A 13,679-nucleotide genomic window follows, 5' to 3' on the forward strand; every position below is an offset into this window, starting at 1 on the left:
TATTTGTGGATAGATGAACACTCTTTAAGAATTTTTCATCAATAGTTGTATTTTTAAATAATTTTCTTAAAAACTGCTATTTTTGGAAAGTTTTCATTTTATAGATAAATATTGTAGATTTGGGTTGTGATTTAGAACTTAGGATAAACTAGACTATTTGTGGATAGATGAACACTCTTTAAGAATTTTCATCAATGTTGTATTTTTAAATAATTTTCTTAAAAACTGCTATTTTTGGAAAGTTTTCATTTTATAGATAAATATTGTAGATTTGGGTTTGTGATTTAGAACTTAGGATAACTAGACTATTTGTGGATAGATGAACACTCTTTAAGAATTTTTCATAAATTTGTTGTATTTTTAAATAATTTTCTAAAAATTGCTATTTTTGGAAAGTTTTCATTTTTAAAGAAATATAGTAGATTTGAGTTTGTGGTTTAAAAATTAAGATAACAAGAATATTTGTGGATAATTGAGTATTCTTTTAGAAATTTTCATCACCAAGTTGTATTTTTAAATAGTTTTCTTAAAAACTGCTAGTTTTTGAAAGTTTTCATTTTATAGATAAATATTGTAGATTTGGGTTTGTGGTTTAAAAATTAGGATAACAAGAATATTTGTGGATAGATGAGTATTATTTAAGAATTTTTCATCAATGTGTTGAATTTTTAGATAATTTTCTTAAAAACTTCTATTTTTGGAAAGTTTTCATTTTTTTAAAGAAATATAGTAGATTTGAGTTTGTGGTTTAAAAATTAAGATAACAAGAATATTTGTGGATAATTGAGTATTCTTTTAGAAATTTTCATCACCAAGTTGTATTTTTAAATAATTTTCTTAAAAACTACTAGTTTTGGAAAGTTTTCATTTTATAAATAAATATTGTAGATTTGAGTTTGTGATTTAGAACTTAGGATAAATAGACTATTTGTGGATAGATGAACACTCTTTAAGAATTTTTCATCAATAGGTTGTATTTTTAAATAATTTTCTTAAAAACTTCTATTTTTGGAAAGTTTTCATTTTATAGATAAATATTGTAGATTTGGGTTTGTGATTTAGAACTTAGGATAAATAGACTATTTGTGGATAGATGAACACTCTTTAAGAATTTTTCATCAATAGGTTGTATTTTAAGTAATTTTCTTAAAAACTGCTATTTTTGGAAAGTTTTCATTTTATAGATAAATATTGTAGATTTGGGTTTGTGATTTAGAACTTAGGATAACTAGACTATTTGTGGATAGATGAACACTCTTTAAGAATTTTTCATAAATTTGTTGTATTTTTAAATAATTTTCTAAAAAATTGCTATTTTTGGAAAGTTTTCATTTTTTAAAGAAATATAGTAGATTTGAGTTTGTGGTTAAAAATTAAGATAAAAAGAATATTTGTGGATAATTGAGTATTCTTTTAGAAATTTTCATCACCAAGTTGTATTTTTAAATAGTTTTCTTAAAAACTGCAATTTTTTGAAAGTTTTCATTTTATAGATAAATATTGTTGATTTGGGTTTGTGATTTAAAAATTAGGATAACAAGAATATTTGTGGATAGATGAGTATTATTTAAGAATTTTTCATCAATGTGTTGTATTTTTAGATAATTTTCTTAAAAACTGCTATTTTTGGAAAGTTTTTATTTTTTTAAAGAAATATAGTAAATTTGAGTTTGTGGTTAAAAAATTAAGATAACGAGAATATTTGTGGATAATTGAGTATTCTGTTAGAAATTTTCATCACCAAGTTGTATTTTTAAATATTTTTTTAAAAACTGTTATTTTTGGAAAGTTTTCATTTTATAGATAAATAGTGTGGATTTGGCTTTGTGATTTAGAACTTAGGATAACTAGACTATTTGTGGATAGATGAACACTCTTTAAGAATGTTTTATCAATGTGTTGTATTTTTAAATAATTTTCTTAAAAACTGCTATTTTTGGAAAATTTTCATTTTTTAAAGAAATATAGTAGATTTGAGTTGTGGTTTAAAAATTAAGATAACAAGAATATTTATGGATAATTGAGTATTCTTTTAGAAATTTTCATCACCAAGTTGTATTTTTAAATAATTTTCTTAAAAACTGCTATTTTTGGAAAGTTTTCATTTTATAGATAATTATTGTAGATTTGGGTTTGTGATTTAAAAATTAGGATAACAAGAATATTTGTGGATAGATGAGTATTATTTAAGAACTTGTCATCAATGTGTTGTATTTTTAGATAATTTTCTTAAAAACTGCTATTTTTGGAAAATTTTCATTTTTTTAAAGAAATATAGTAGATTTGAGTTTGTGGTTTAAAAATTAAGATAACAAGAATATTTGTGGATAATTGAGTATTCTTTTAGAAATTTTCATCACCAAGTTGTATTTTTAAATAATTTTCTTAAAAACTGTTATTTTTGGAAAGTTTTCATTTTATAGATAAATATTGTAGATTTGGGTTTGTGATTTAGAACTTAGGATAACTAGACTATTTGTGGATAGATAAACACTCTTTAAGAATTTTTCATCAATGTGTTGTATTTTTAAATAATTTTCTTAAAAACTGCTATTTTTGGAAAGTTTTCATTTTTTTAAAGAAATATAGTAGATTTGAGTTTGTGGTTTAAAAATTAAGATAAAAAAAATGTTTGTGGATAATTGAGTATTCTTTTAGAAATTTTCATCACCAAGTTGTATTTTTAAATAATTTTCTTAAAAACTGCTATTTTTGGAAAGTTTTCATTTTATAGATAAATAATGTAGATTTGGGTTTGTGATTTAAAAATTAGGATAACAAGAATATTTTTAAAATAGATGAGTATTATTTAAGAATTTTTCATCAATGTGTTGTATTTTTAGATAATTTTCTTAAAAACTGCTATTTTTGGAAAGTTTTCATTTTATAGATAAATATTGTAGATTTGGGTTTGTGATTTAGAACTTAGGATAACTAGACTATTTGTGGATAGATGAACACTCTTTAATAATTTTTCATCAATAGGTTGTATTTTTAAATATTTTTTAAAAAAACTGCTACTTTTAGAAAGTTTTCATTTTTTTATAGATAAATATTGTAGATTTGGGTTTGTGATTTAAAAATTAGGATAATAAGAATATTTGTGGATAATTGAGTATTCTTTTAGGAATTTTCATCACCAAGTTATATTTTTAAATAATTTTCTTAAAAACTGCTATTTTTGGAAAGTTTTCATTTTATAGATAAATGTTGTAGATTTGGGTTTGTGATTTAGAACTTAGGATAACTAGACTATTTGTGGATAGATGAACACTCTTTAAGAATTTTTCATCAATGTGTTGTATTTTTAAATAATTTTCTTAACAACTGCTATTTTTGGAAAGTTTTCATTTTATAAATAAATATTGTAGATTTGGGTTTGTGATTTAAAAATTAGGATAACAAAAATATTTGTGGATATGTGAGTATTATTTAAGAATTTTTCATTAATGTGTTGTATTTTTAGATAAAATTCTTAAAAACTGCTATTTTTGTAATGTTTTCATTTTATAGATAAATATAGTAGATTTGGGTTTGTGATTAGGATACCTAGACTATTTGTGGATAGATGAACACTCTTTAAGAATTTTTCATCAATAGGTTGTATTTTTAAATAATTTTTTTAAAAACTGCAATTTTTGAAAACATTTCATTTTTTTATAGATTAATATTGTAGATTTGGGTTTGTGATTTAGAAATTAGGATAACAAGAATATTTGTGGATAATTGAGTATTATTTTAGAAATTTTCATCACCAAGTTGTATTTTTAAATAATTTTCTTAAAACTGCTATTTTTGGAAAGTTTTCATTTTATAGATAAATATTGTAGATTTGGGTTTGTGATTTAGAACTTATGATAACTAGACTATTTGTGGATAGATGAACACTCTTTAAGAGTTTTTCATCAATAGGTTGTATTTTTAAATAAATTTCTTAAAAACTACTATTTTTGGAAAGTTTTCATTTTATAGATAAATATTGTAGATTTGGGTTTGTGATTTAAAACTTAGGATAACTAGACTATTTGTGGATAGACGAACACTCTTTAAGAATTTTTATCAATGTGTTGTATTTTTAAATAATTTTCTTAACAACTGCTATTTTTGGAAAGTTTTAATTTTATAGATAAATATTTTAGATTTGGGTTTGTGATTTAAAAATTAGGATAACAAGAATATTTGTGGATAGATGAGTATCATTTAAGATTTTTTCATCCATGGGTTGTATTTTTAAATAATTTTCTTAAAAACTACTATTTTTGGAAAGTTTTCATTTATTTAAAGAAATATAGTAGAATTGAGTTTGTGGTTTAAAAATTAAGATAACAAGAATATTTAGGGGTAATTGAGTATTCATTTAAAAAATTTCATCACCAAGTTGTATTTTAAAATAATTTTCTTAAAAACTCTTATTTTTGGAAAGTTTTCATTTTATAGATAAATATTGTAGATTTGGGTTTCTGATTTAGAACTTAGGATAACTAGACTATTTGTGGATAGATGAACACTCTTTAAGAATTTTTCATCAATAGGTTGTATTTTTAAATAATTTTCTTAAAAACTGCTATTTTTGGAAAGTTTTCATTTTATAGATAAATATTGTAGATTTGGGTTTATCTAGTAATTAGGATAACCAAAATATTTGTGGATACATAAATATTCTTTCAGAATTTTGCATCAATATGTTGTATTTTTAAATAATTTCCTTAAAACTGCTATTTTTGGAAAGTTTTCATTTTTTTGAGAAATATTGTAGATTTGGGTTTGTGGTTTAAAAAATAGGATACAAGAATATTTGTGGATTGATGAGTATTATTTAAGAATTTTTCATCAATGTGTTGTATTTTTAAATAATTTTCTTAAAAACTGCTATTTTTGGTAAGTTTTCATTTTATAGATAAATATTGTAGATTTGGGTTTGTGATTTAGAAATTAGGATAACTAGACTATTTGTGGAGAGATGAATACTCTTTAAGAATTTTTCATCAATATGTTGTATTTTTAAATAATTTTCTTAAAAACAGCTATTTTTGGAAAGTTTTCATTTTTTAGAGAAATATTATAGGTTTGGGTTTGTGATTTTGAAATTAGGATAACAAGAATATTTGTGGATAGATGAGTATTCTTTCGGAGTGTATTTTTAAATAATTTTCTTAAAAACTTATATTTCTGAAAAGTTTTCATTTTATAGATAAATATTGTAGATTTGGGTTTGTGATTTGAAAATTAGGATAACTAGACTATTTGTGCACAGATGAATACTCTTTAAGAATTTTTCATCAATATGTTGTATTTTTAAATAATTTTCTTAAAAACAGTTATTTTTTGAAAGTTTTCATTTTTAGAGAAATATTATAGATTTGGGTTTGTGATTTAGAAATTAGGAGAACAAAAATATTTGTGGATAGATGAGTATTCTTTCGGAGTTTTTCATCAATAGTTTGTATTTTTAAATAATTTTCTTAAAAACCTCTATTTTTGGAATGTTTTCATTTTACAGATAAATATTGTAGATTTGGGTTTGTAATTTAGAAATTAGGATAACTAGACTATTTGTGGACAGATGAATACTCTTTAAGAAATTTTCATCAATATTTTGTATTTTTAAATAATTTTCTTAAAAACTGTTATTTTTGGAAAGTTTTCATTTTTTTCAAAAAATATTATAGTTATTGGTTTGTGATTTATTAATTAGGATAACAAGAATATCTGTGGATAAATGAGTATTTTTTCGGTGTTTTTCATCAATAGGTTGTATTTTTAAATAATTTTCTTAAAAACTGCTATTTCTGGAAAGTTTTCGTTTTATACATAAATATTTTAGATTTGGGTTTTGTGATTTAAAAATTAGGATAGCTATACTATTTTTGGACAGATAAATACTCTTTAAGAAATTTTCATCAATATATTGTATTTGAAAATAATTTTCTTAAAAACTGCTATTTTTGAAAAGTTTCATTTTATAGATAAATATTGTAGATTTGGGTTTGTGATTTGAAAATTAGGATAACTAGACTATTTGTAGACAGATGAATACTCTTTAAGAAATTTTCATCTATATGTTGTATTTTTAAATAATTTTCTTAAAATTGCTATTTTTGAATTCTTTCAACCTTGTTTAATACACTAGGATTCAACTTGTTTTTCAATAGACTATTGTACTCTTTCAACTATCAAATTTTTTTATTCAATAAGCATTGTAGATAGTCTAAATGGTCTAATAATCATTTTCATATAGGGACGTATAAAACGAAGTCAAGTCGACGATAATAACAAATTGGTTCTATGGTCTAGCGGTTAGGACATATGACTCTGAATCCAGTAACCCGAGTTCAATTCTCGGTAGAACCTCTTTTTTATCCTTTTTATGTTTTTGTCCAACTTACTGAAGCTTTCCCACGTGCAAATTAAAAACTCAACGGTCATTCTAGTCCACTCGTACGATATCAGAACAGATCCAATAAGAAAGTGAGCAAATTTAAACCAAAAAAAACTTTCCCTATATAACATTTAACACACACACACACCTGAGTACTCTCGCTTTTGTGCTTACTAAACAATAGAGTAACAAGTACCCAATGTTACATTCAAACAATACTAAACAGGATTCTTTATTTCAAGGCTTTCAACCGAACCAGTTGAGAAGGAGATAGTACCTATGAACTAGAGAGGTGGTGAACACTCATGATGCAAATAAGCTAGTCCCTCAGGGCCTCAGCCGCAACAAGAGCAATTTTCAACCTCGTTATCCAATCCCATGACTTTAATCCATCACATTCATTGTCTGACTTCCTAACAAAGCGCTAGCCAAATCTCCGTTCTTCATATACTTAACCGTTCCAGGAGTTGAAAGTCTTTTTAACCGTTCCATCAATACGCCATTGAGATAATCATTTCCAGCAGACAGAGGATGATCAATCGAAAATTCCTGGAGACGAACCTGATTATCTGGCTTGTAGGAGGCAATAGCCAAAGCATTACCACGATATGTACAAGATACTGTTGAATTGATAAGAATCTCGAGCCTAGACGGACCATTAGAACTAAGAAAGTTGATAAGTGGGCCGAAAGTTGATTAGTGGAATCACCATTACGAATCCGAATATATAAGAACCTCAATGCTTTATGTCTCAACTTTAGAACCCGCCTAAACATACATAAGAAGGCCTATTTTAAAAAACTTTGCATTGCCATTTTGAATTTGGATTTGATAGTCATTCACTATGTATGAGTCTAAGCTCGTGACTCGATTTCGTCTTTATGCATTTTCATTCAGGTAATGCCTTTTATCTTGTTTTTAGATTTTTTGAATTATAATTTATTGGATATAGGTGAAACTTTACACCTATATGATAGACAAGTAGTCCCTTACAAAACTAGTTTACCCAAAAGCAAATGAAAGGAAGTTAAACAAATTATTTGAATACACTTAAATTGTGTTGAGTTGGCAAAATTTAGTAACATTTACAACTTTCTACTATACTAAATTAGTAAGACAAAATAAATAAATATTGATGGCCCGTTTATATATATCCTCTATAATAATTGTAGCCTTGTAGCAGACAAAATTAAAATTTTATTTCTGAAATTAATTTCGTACCTACAAAAATACAAACAGTTTAGACAGCACACAACATCCACACAAAGTCTCAAGGCCTACATTAGAACTGCAGTCCATACATGACTAGTCTACTTAAAATGAACAATTAAATAATTATTTTTGATACCCTAAAGATTGTGTCGAGTTGTCAAATTTAATAACGCTTCCCACTTTCTACTTCGACTTGACCCTCACTCAACTAAATGCCAGCCTATCTTTCTCCTTGATTGCAATCACACATTTGCCCTTTAACCATATCGTTATTGACGACTTGTCACAAAATACCTATTTTAGCTATATATATATATCCTATGTTTACACACACACACACAAAACACAAGAACAGCTAAGAAACAAAAAAATAACAAAAAGTTTTCTCTCTACATATAACACGAGTTCTTGGCAGATCAACTGTTTATTTCTTTTCTCCATATACGTGTTCATCAATGGCGGCTTCTCACTAAACCCATTTGCCTCTTTTTTTTTTAAGGAACCATTTTTATATCTTTTATATACTAAAGCACAAGTCACCTAACAAATAAAAATCTGACACATGGCATTGGTTTAAAAAAAATTAAAATGCTGACAAAAAATCATGTTAGATCCTAAAATTTCTAAAATTCCAAATAACTAAATCCCTAAAATATCTCACATAATCACTTCACGTTCTTGACAAAAAAAAAAAAAAAAGACTTTCACGTTCTAAAATTACAGTTACAATTTAAAACTGTTTTCTTTTTAAATAAGTTTGACTAAAAAACTTTACTCTCTACTAATCTCCTTCTCTCTCTCCTTCCTCTTTTCCATTGTTTCATATTCTTCCTTTTTACGATTACTGAGTCTTTGACTGAAGCAAAAACAACATAGGACATAAGGTTTATAATTACTTTGACCGAGTATACTCATGTTTCAAAGCTTAATTCTTTTTTAAACTTCAAAGCTTTTTTTTTTTGGCAGCATAAATTTCAAAGCTTAATTCTCCAATAAATGAGTGACAAATCGAAGCTTTGTCAACAACAAAGGTAACAACAAATATCCCCATCTCTATTATACAAAACATGGTATTTTACAAATCTGTTTCTATGGTTTAATTTTAGAAATGTTCTCGCTTTGCTTTTTTCATATATTTAGCATTTCAAAGGAAAAAAAGACATTGATAATATAGATTTCTTTTCTTTTATTATTTTAGATGCTGAAGAACAAAAAAAGTACGTAAACAAAATTTATAATGGACTAAACTAATTATCAATTTATGGAACACGTTTATTTGTTTTGGTGATAATTCAGGGAAGGAGAGTAAGAGGCTCATCTTAGATCACACTTTCATGGCCCCTAGGAAACTTGAGAAGTACCACAAGAAGAAAAGAAGAAAGGAAAAATGTTGTGATAATTAGAAATCAACAAATAGGGCATAAGATAGTCGGGTAAGTATTCTATATTTTTTGTGTTTGTGTGTTTATAATCTTATAAAATATATCTTATTTTCTTTACTTTTGATTCAACATACACTTCTGATTTTTTTTTCTTATATAGTATTATTGAATTTGTAGATTCCCTCATAAAAAGAAATACCAAAGCAAAAAACATCGTTGAATAAAAACAAATACAAAAAAGAATATAACCAAAAAAGTATATGTGAGTGAGAGAATAAGAAAATGACTATAAAATATAATAACCTCAATTATCTTCAAAACTAAGTTGACATTTAATTGTACTTTTGCAAGATATTTTTCTTTTTGTTGTTTGATCATATTTAATGATTAGGTTGGTTTTGGAAAAAATATTGGGGGTGATTGGTTGGGCTTTATCTCCATACTTTAGCTTTATTTATTTTTAAATCACTAAATTTTACCAATCATGCTTTAGCTTTACTTTTAAAAATTAAAGTCTACATCAAGTTTTTATTTAATTTTACCAATCATGCTTTAGCTTTATTTTTAAAGCTACAGCAAAAAAAATAAAGCAAAACTTTTTATTATGTATTTTAGGCAAAAATGTTACATCATATTTTTATAGGCTGTAGAATCTGTAAAATGTAAAAAAATATCTATAATATCAAATAAATTATATAATCATAATAAAAACTTTTATAAATATTTTAATTTTGAATTTGAGTGTTTTTTTTAATTATTAAGATATTTAAATAATATAAATATTATTTACATATCACTTTTTAAATTACAATAAATTTTGATAATTTATAAAAAAATATTAATATAAATTATTTTAATTTATATATGATAATAATTTTATATATACAACACATATTTCATATATTTTATTTTAAAATATCTACAGCCTATAACTTACAGCTACAACAAATTTAACTACAGCAAAAGTCTCTGCAGAAAAAATCTACAGTAACAACATTACAGCTACAACCAATTTATCTACAGCTAAATTTTTAAGCCACAGTCGAATCAATCATCACCATTAACTTTATATATTTTGTGTCTATATTGAATTGTTGTAAATTATAAACATCAAAATGTTAATATTATTTTAATTATAAATTCTAATTTTATATATATGTTCAAAATAAACATATATAAAATAATGCCCGTACGTAGTACGGGAGATAATACTAGTTATATATAAATTGGCGCATACTCTTACACTCTCTCTCTCTCAACGAAAGTTAACGTTTTTATTTCCACTTTTGTTGGAGACTCGTCATGGAAGCTGCAGAGCCCGTCAATGGCGGATCGGTACAGATCCAAAACGAGAATACGTCTCGAAAGCTTCCAATTTCTTACAGAGCGTGAACATAAAATACGTCAAGCTCGGTTACCATCACCTCATCAAACATCTCTTCAAGCTCTGTTTGGTTCCGTTAATGGCTGTCGTGATCTCAGAGATCTCGCGTTTGACACCAGACGACTTTCACCAGCTTTGGCTTCATCTCCAGTACAATCTCGTCTCCTTCATCCTCCTCTCGGCTTTAGCCGTGGTCGGCTGCACCGTCTTCGTCATGACCCGATCCAGATCCGTTTACCTCGTGGACTACTCTTGTTACCTCCCTCCGGAGAGCCTTCAAGTCCCGTACAAGAAGTTCATGGATCACTCTAAGCTCATCGAAGACTTCAACGACTCTTCTCTCGAGTTTCAGAGGAAGATTCTCGAGAGATCGGGTTTAGGAGAAGAGACGTATCTCCCTGAGGGTTTGCACTGCGTCCCTCCGCGCACCACCATGGTGGCGGCGCGCGAGGAAGCAGAGCAGGTCATGTTTGGTTGTCTCGACAAACTATTCGAAAACACCAAAGTTAACCCTAGGGATATAAGTGTCTTGGTCGTGAACTGCAGCTTGTTCAACCCGACTCCTTCCTTATCCGCCATGATTGTTAACAAGTATAAGCTTAGAGGGAACGTCAAAAGTTTCAATCTAGGTGGGATGGGATGTAGTGCTGGTGTTATCTCTATTGACTTGGCTAAAGATATGTTGCAAGTTCATAGGAAGACTTATGCTGTTGTGGTTAGCACGGAGAACATTACTCAGAACTGGTATTTTGGGAACAAGAAGGCGATGCTGATCCCGAACTGCTTGTTTCGGGTCGGTGGGACGGCGGTTTTGCTTTCCAACAAGGCTAGTGATCGTAGGCGGTCCAAGTACATGATGGTTCATACGGTGAGGACTCATAAAGGAGCTAATGAGAAGGCTTTCAACTGTGTTTACCAAGAACAGGACGATAATGGGAAGACGGGCGTGTCTTTGTCGAAAGATCTTATGGCTATAGCTGGAGAAGCGCTTAAGGCCAACATCACTACTTTAGGTCCTTTGGTTCTTCCTATAAGCGAGCAGATTCTGTTTTTCGCCACTTTGGTTGCGAAGAAGCTGTTTAATGCTAAGATGAAGCCTTACATCCCTGATTTCAAGCTTGCGTTTGATCATTTCTGTATCCATGCGGGTGGCAGAGCTGTGATTGATGAGCTTGAGAAGAATCTGGAGCTTTCTGTAACACATGTGGAGGCATCGAGGATGACGTTGCATAGATTTGGAAACACTTCGTCTAGCTCTATCTGGTATGAGCTGGCTTATATAGAGGCCAAAGGCAGGATGAAGAAAGGGGACAGGGTTTGGCAGATTGCTTTTGGAAGTGGGTTTAAGTGTAATAGTGCGGTTTGGGTGGCACTGAACAACGTCAAGCCTTCGGTTAGTAGTCCATGGGAACACTGCATTGATCGATATCCGGTTAAGCTTGACTACTAATTTACTCAGAAATCAATTATCTATTGTCATTGTGGTTAATTAGTACTACTCTACTACTTCACTATTGTCTGCCTTATTTATTGTTTTCTGTTCCTTTTTTTCAATGGTTCAGTTGTTCTTTGTAGTTTGAATGTGATGCTTCTTTGATTTTACACTCACGTTGTGTTGTGTTCTGTGGCATCTCAAAACGACACCTTTTTGCATCCCTATTTGCCATTCTAGTTGGAACAAGAATCATAATTTACATAGTTTGCATACTTTGTTAGGCTCCAACAATGTTTCCTTTAAAGCTACCACAGAGAGTTTCTTTTTTCTTTAAAAGATAATACAATCAAACCAAACTGAAGCATGTAAAAATTGTACGCAAGATAAACAAACCGCATGGATATCACATTCGAGCAATCACATCTACTTTGCATTTTCATTGAGGTTCTATTTCAGATTCACTTGATGAGTCATAGAAGCCGTCTGCTGGAATCTGGATTCGGTGCGTCAGAATTCCACAGGACAACAAAGACTCTTGATTTTCGCCGAACATATAGCCTCTCCATTCAGTAAAAGCATTACTAGTCTTCATGGTTTTTAAATCAAACACAAAGATTCTCTCATGGTGGTTGTTCCGTTCTTCATTGAACACAACAGAGTTTCCTTTCATACCGGGAAGCTCTTTCGCCGAGCAGCAGAGACTCCAGTCCCAACCAAGAACCACCACTCGGTCCTTTATGTCATTAATACGAACCCATCTCCTCTGGCCATCTTCTTCAAGCCTAAACAATCTAAACCATGAATGCTCATACTCATTACAATCCATTCCTAGAGTAAATCTCTGCACCAGGAAGAGCTCATCTCCTGACACAACCAGTCTCTCTTCATAAATCTCGTGAGACAATGTGACTGCTTGGATCTCAGTAATTTCAAATGAGGGTTCGATAACAAAAACATGTCCTTGTCCACTCATATCAACGACATAAAACTTGCCTTTGAATGAAACCATATCTCCATATGCGTGACCCTCGAGTTTAGTCCAGCCCTTGTCACAGCTTCTATACATCATTAAATCCCCAAACACTCCAGCTACTACTGCAAATTCTTTACCGTCTAAAGGAAGAAACGCAACTCTATTGGTATACCTCTCAGTTCGTGATCTAGAGGGACGAAAGAAAGAAAAAAAAACCTTGTAGGAAAAACCCATGAGTTTAGTCCAGCCCTTGTCACAGCTTCTATACATCATTAAATCCCCCAACACTCCAGCCACTACTGCAAATTCTTTACCGTCCAAAGGAAGAAACGCAACTCTCTTGGTATAACTCTCACTTCGTGTTCTATGGCGTATAGTTGTTATAGCATAGAAGTTTATCTGTATATAAAGATTTTTTTTACTAGACTCGTTTCATAACCAGACTAACGATGGAACAGAGTTATTCTTTGAGAAAATAAAAAAAGTAAGGTAAAAGTCAAGCAAACCTTGTAATAATAACCCAATGGGATGATTTGAGAGTTTAGAGTGTTGAGTGTTGTCACATCTTTATATCTCCAAGCACTATTTTGAAAAGGGGACATCAATATCTGTTCACCTGATTTTCCGTCGGTCACTTCAATCAACAGAAAGTCAGTACCAAAGGGAGTCTGGAATCTGAAGAGGAAAACTGCAATCCTTTTTAGTATGCACTGCGTATGACTTTCGAACCGAGGCTCGTGATTGAAAACAGTGAGAAGGCTGTTAAGGCCTAATCCGAGCCTATAGCTTGGCCGAGGTATGGCTGATCGCCACGAGCTACAGACGGAGCGGAAGTGAACAATCTCAAAACATGTCTGAGAACGACCACTGATTAGTTCCAGCAAGTCTTTTGGAAGCAACGACCAGTCTGCCAT

General features: G+C 29.3%; 1 protein-coding gene, 3 long non-coding RNA genes, 1 other non-coding gene and 1 pseudogene across 5 annotated transcripts; 4 read left to right on the top strand and 2 right to left on the bottom strand.

Annotated features, from left to right (window-relative positions):
* Window positions 1–4,235: 4,235 nt before the first annotated feature.
* LOC117127673 lies at window positions 4,236–5,169 on the bottom strand. Its single transcript, XR_004450695.1, has 2 exons — window positions 4,714–5,169; window positions 4,236–4,561 (listed from the first exon to the last, which is right to left on the bottom strand). It is a non-coding gene; the product is annotated as an uncharacterized LOC117127673 (long non-coding RNA).
* Window positions 5,170–5,204: 35 nt separating this feature from the next.
* On the top strand, window positions 5,205–7,974 carry LOC117127679. Its single transcript, XR_004450702.1, has 2 exons — window positions 5,205–5,286; window positions 5,441–7,974. It is a non-coding gene; the product is annotated as an uncharacterized LOC117127679 (long non-coding RNA).
* Window positions 6,280–6,351, top strand: TRNAQ-CUG. The gene has a single exon. It is a non-coding gene; the product is annotated as a tRNA-Gln (tRNA).
* Window positions 7,975–8,111: 137 nt separating the features above from the next.
* On the top strand, window positions 8,112–9,311 carry LOC103837764. The gene is made up of 2 exons (XR_004450696.1): window positions 8,112–8,622; window positions 8,888–9,311. It is a non-coding gene; the product is annotated as an uncharacterized LOC103837764 (long non-coding RNA).
* Window positions 9,312–10,260: 949 nt separating this feature from the next.
* LOC103837765 lies at window positions 10,261–11,959 on the top strand (annotated as a pseudogene).
* A 269-nt stretch (window positions 11,960–12,228) lies between these two features.
* Window positions 12,229–13,679, bottom strand: LOC103837865 (putative F-box protein At2g16290). Its single transcript, XM_009114252.3, has 2 exons — window positions 13,272–13,679; window positions 12,229–13,164 (listed from the first exon to the last, which is right to left on the bottom strand). The coding sequence occupies exons 1-2, from the start codon at window positions 13,677–13,679 to the stop codon at window positions 12,229–12,231; spliced, it is 1,344 nt and encodes a 447-aa protein (XP_009112500.1).

This window comes from Brassica rapa, chromosome A09, assembly GCF_000309985.2.
Source record: "Brassica rapa cultivar Chiifu-401-42 chromosome A09, CAAS_Brap_v3.01, whole genome shotgun sequence".
NCBI lineage: Eukaryota > Viridiplantae > Streptophyta > Magnoliopsida > Brassicales > Brassicaceae > Brassica > Brassica rapa.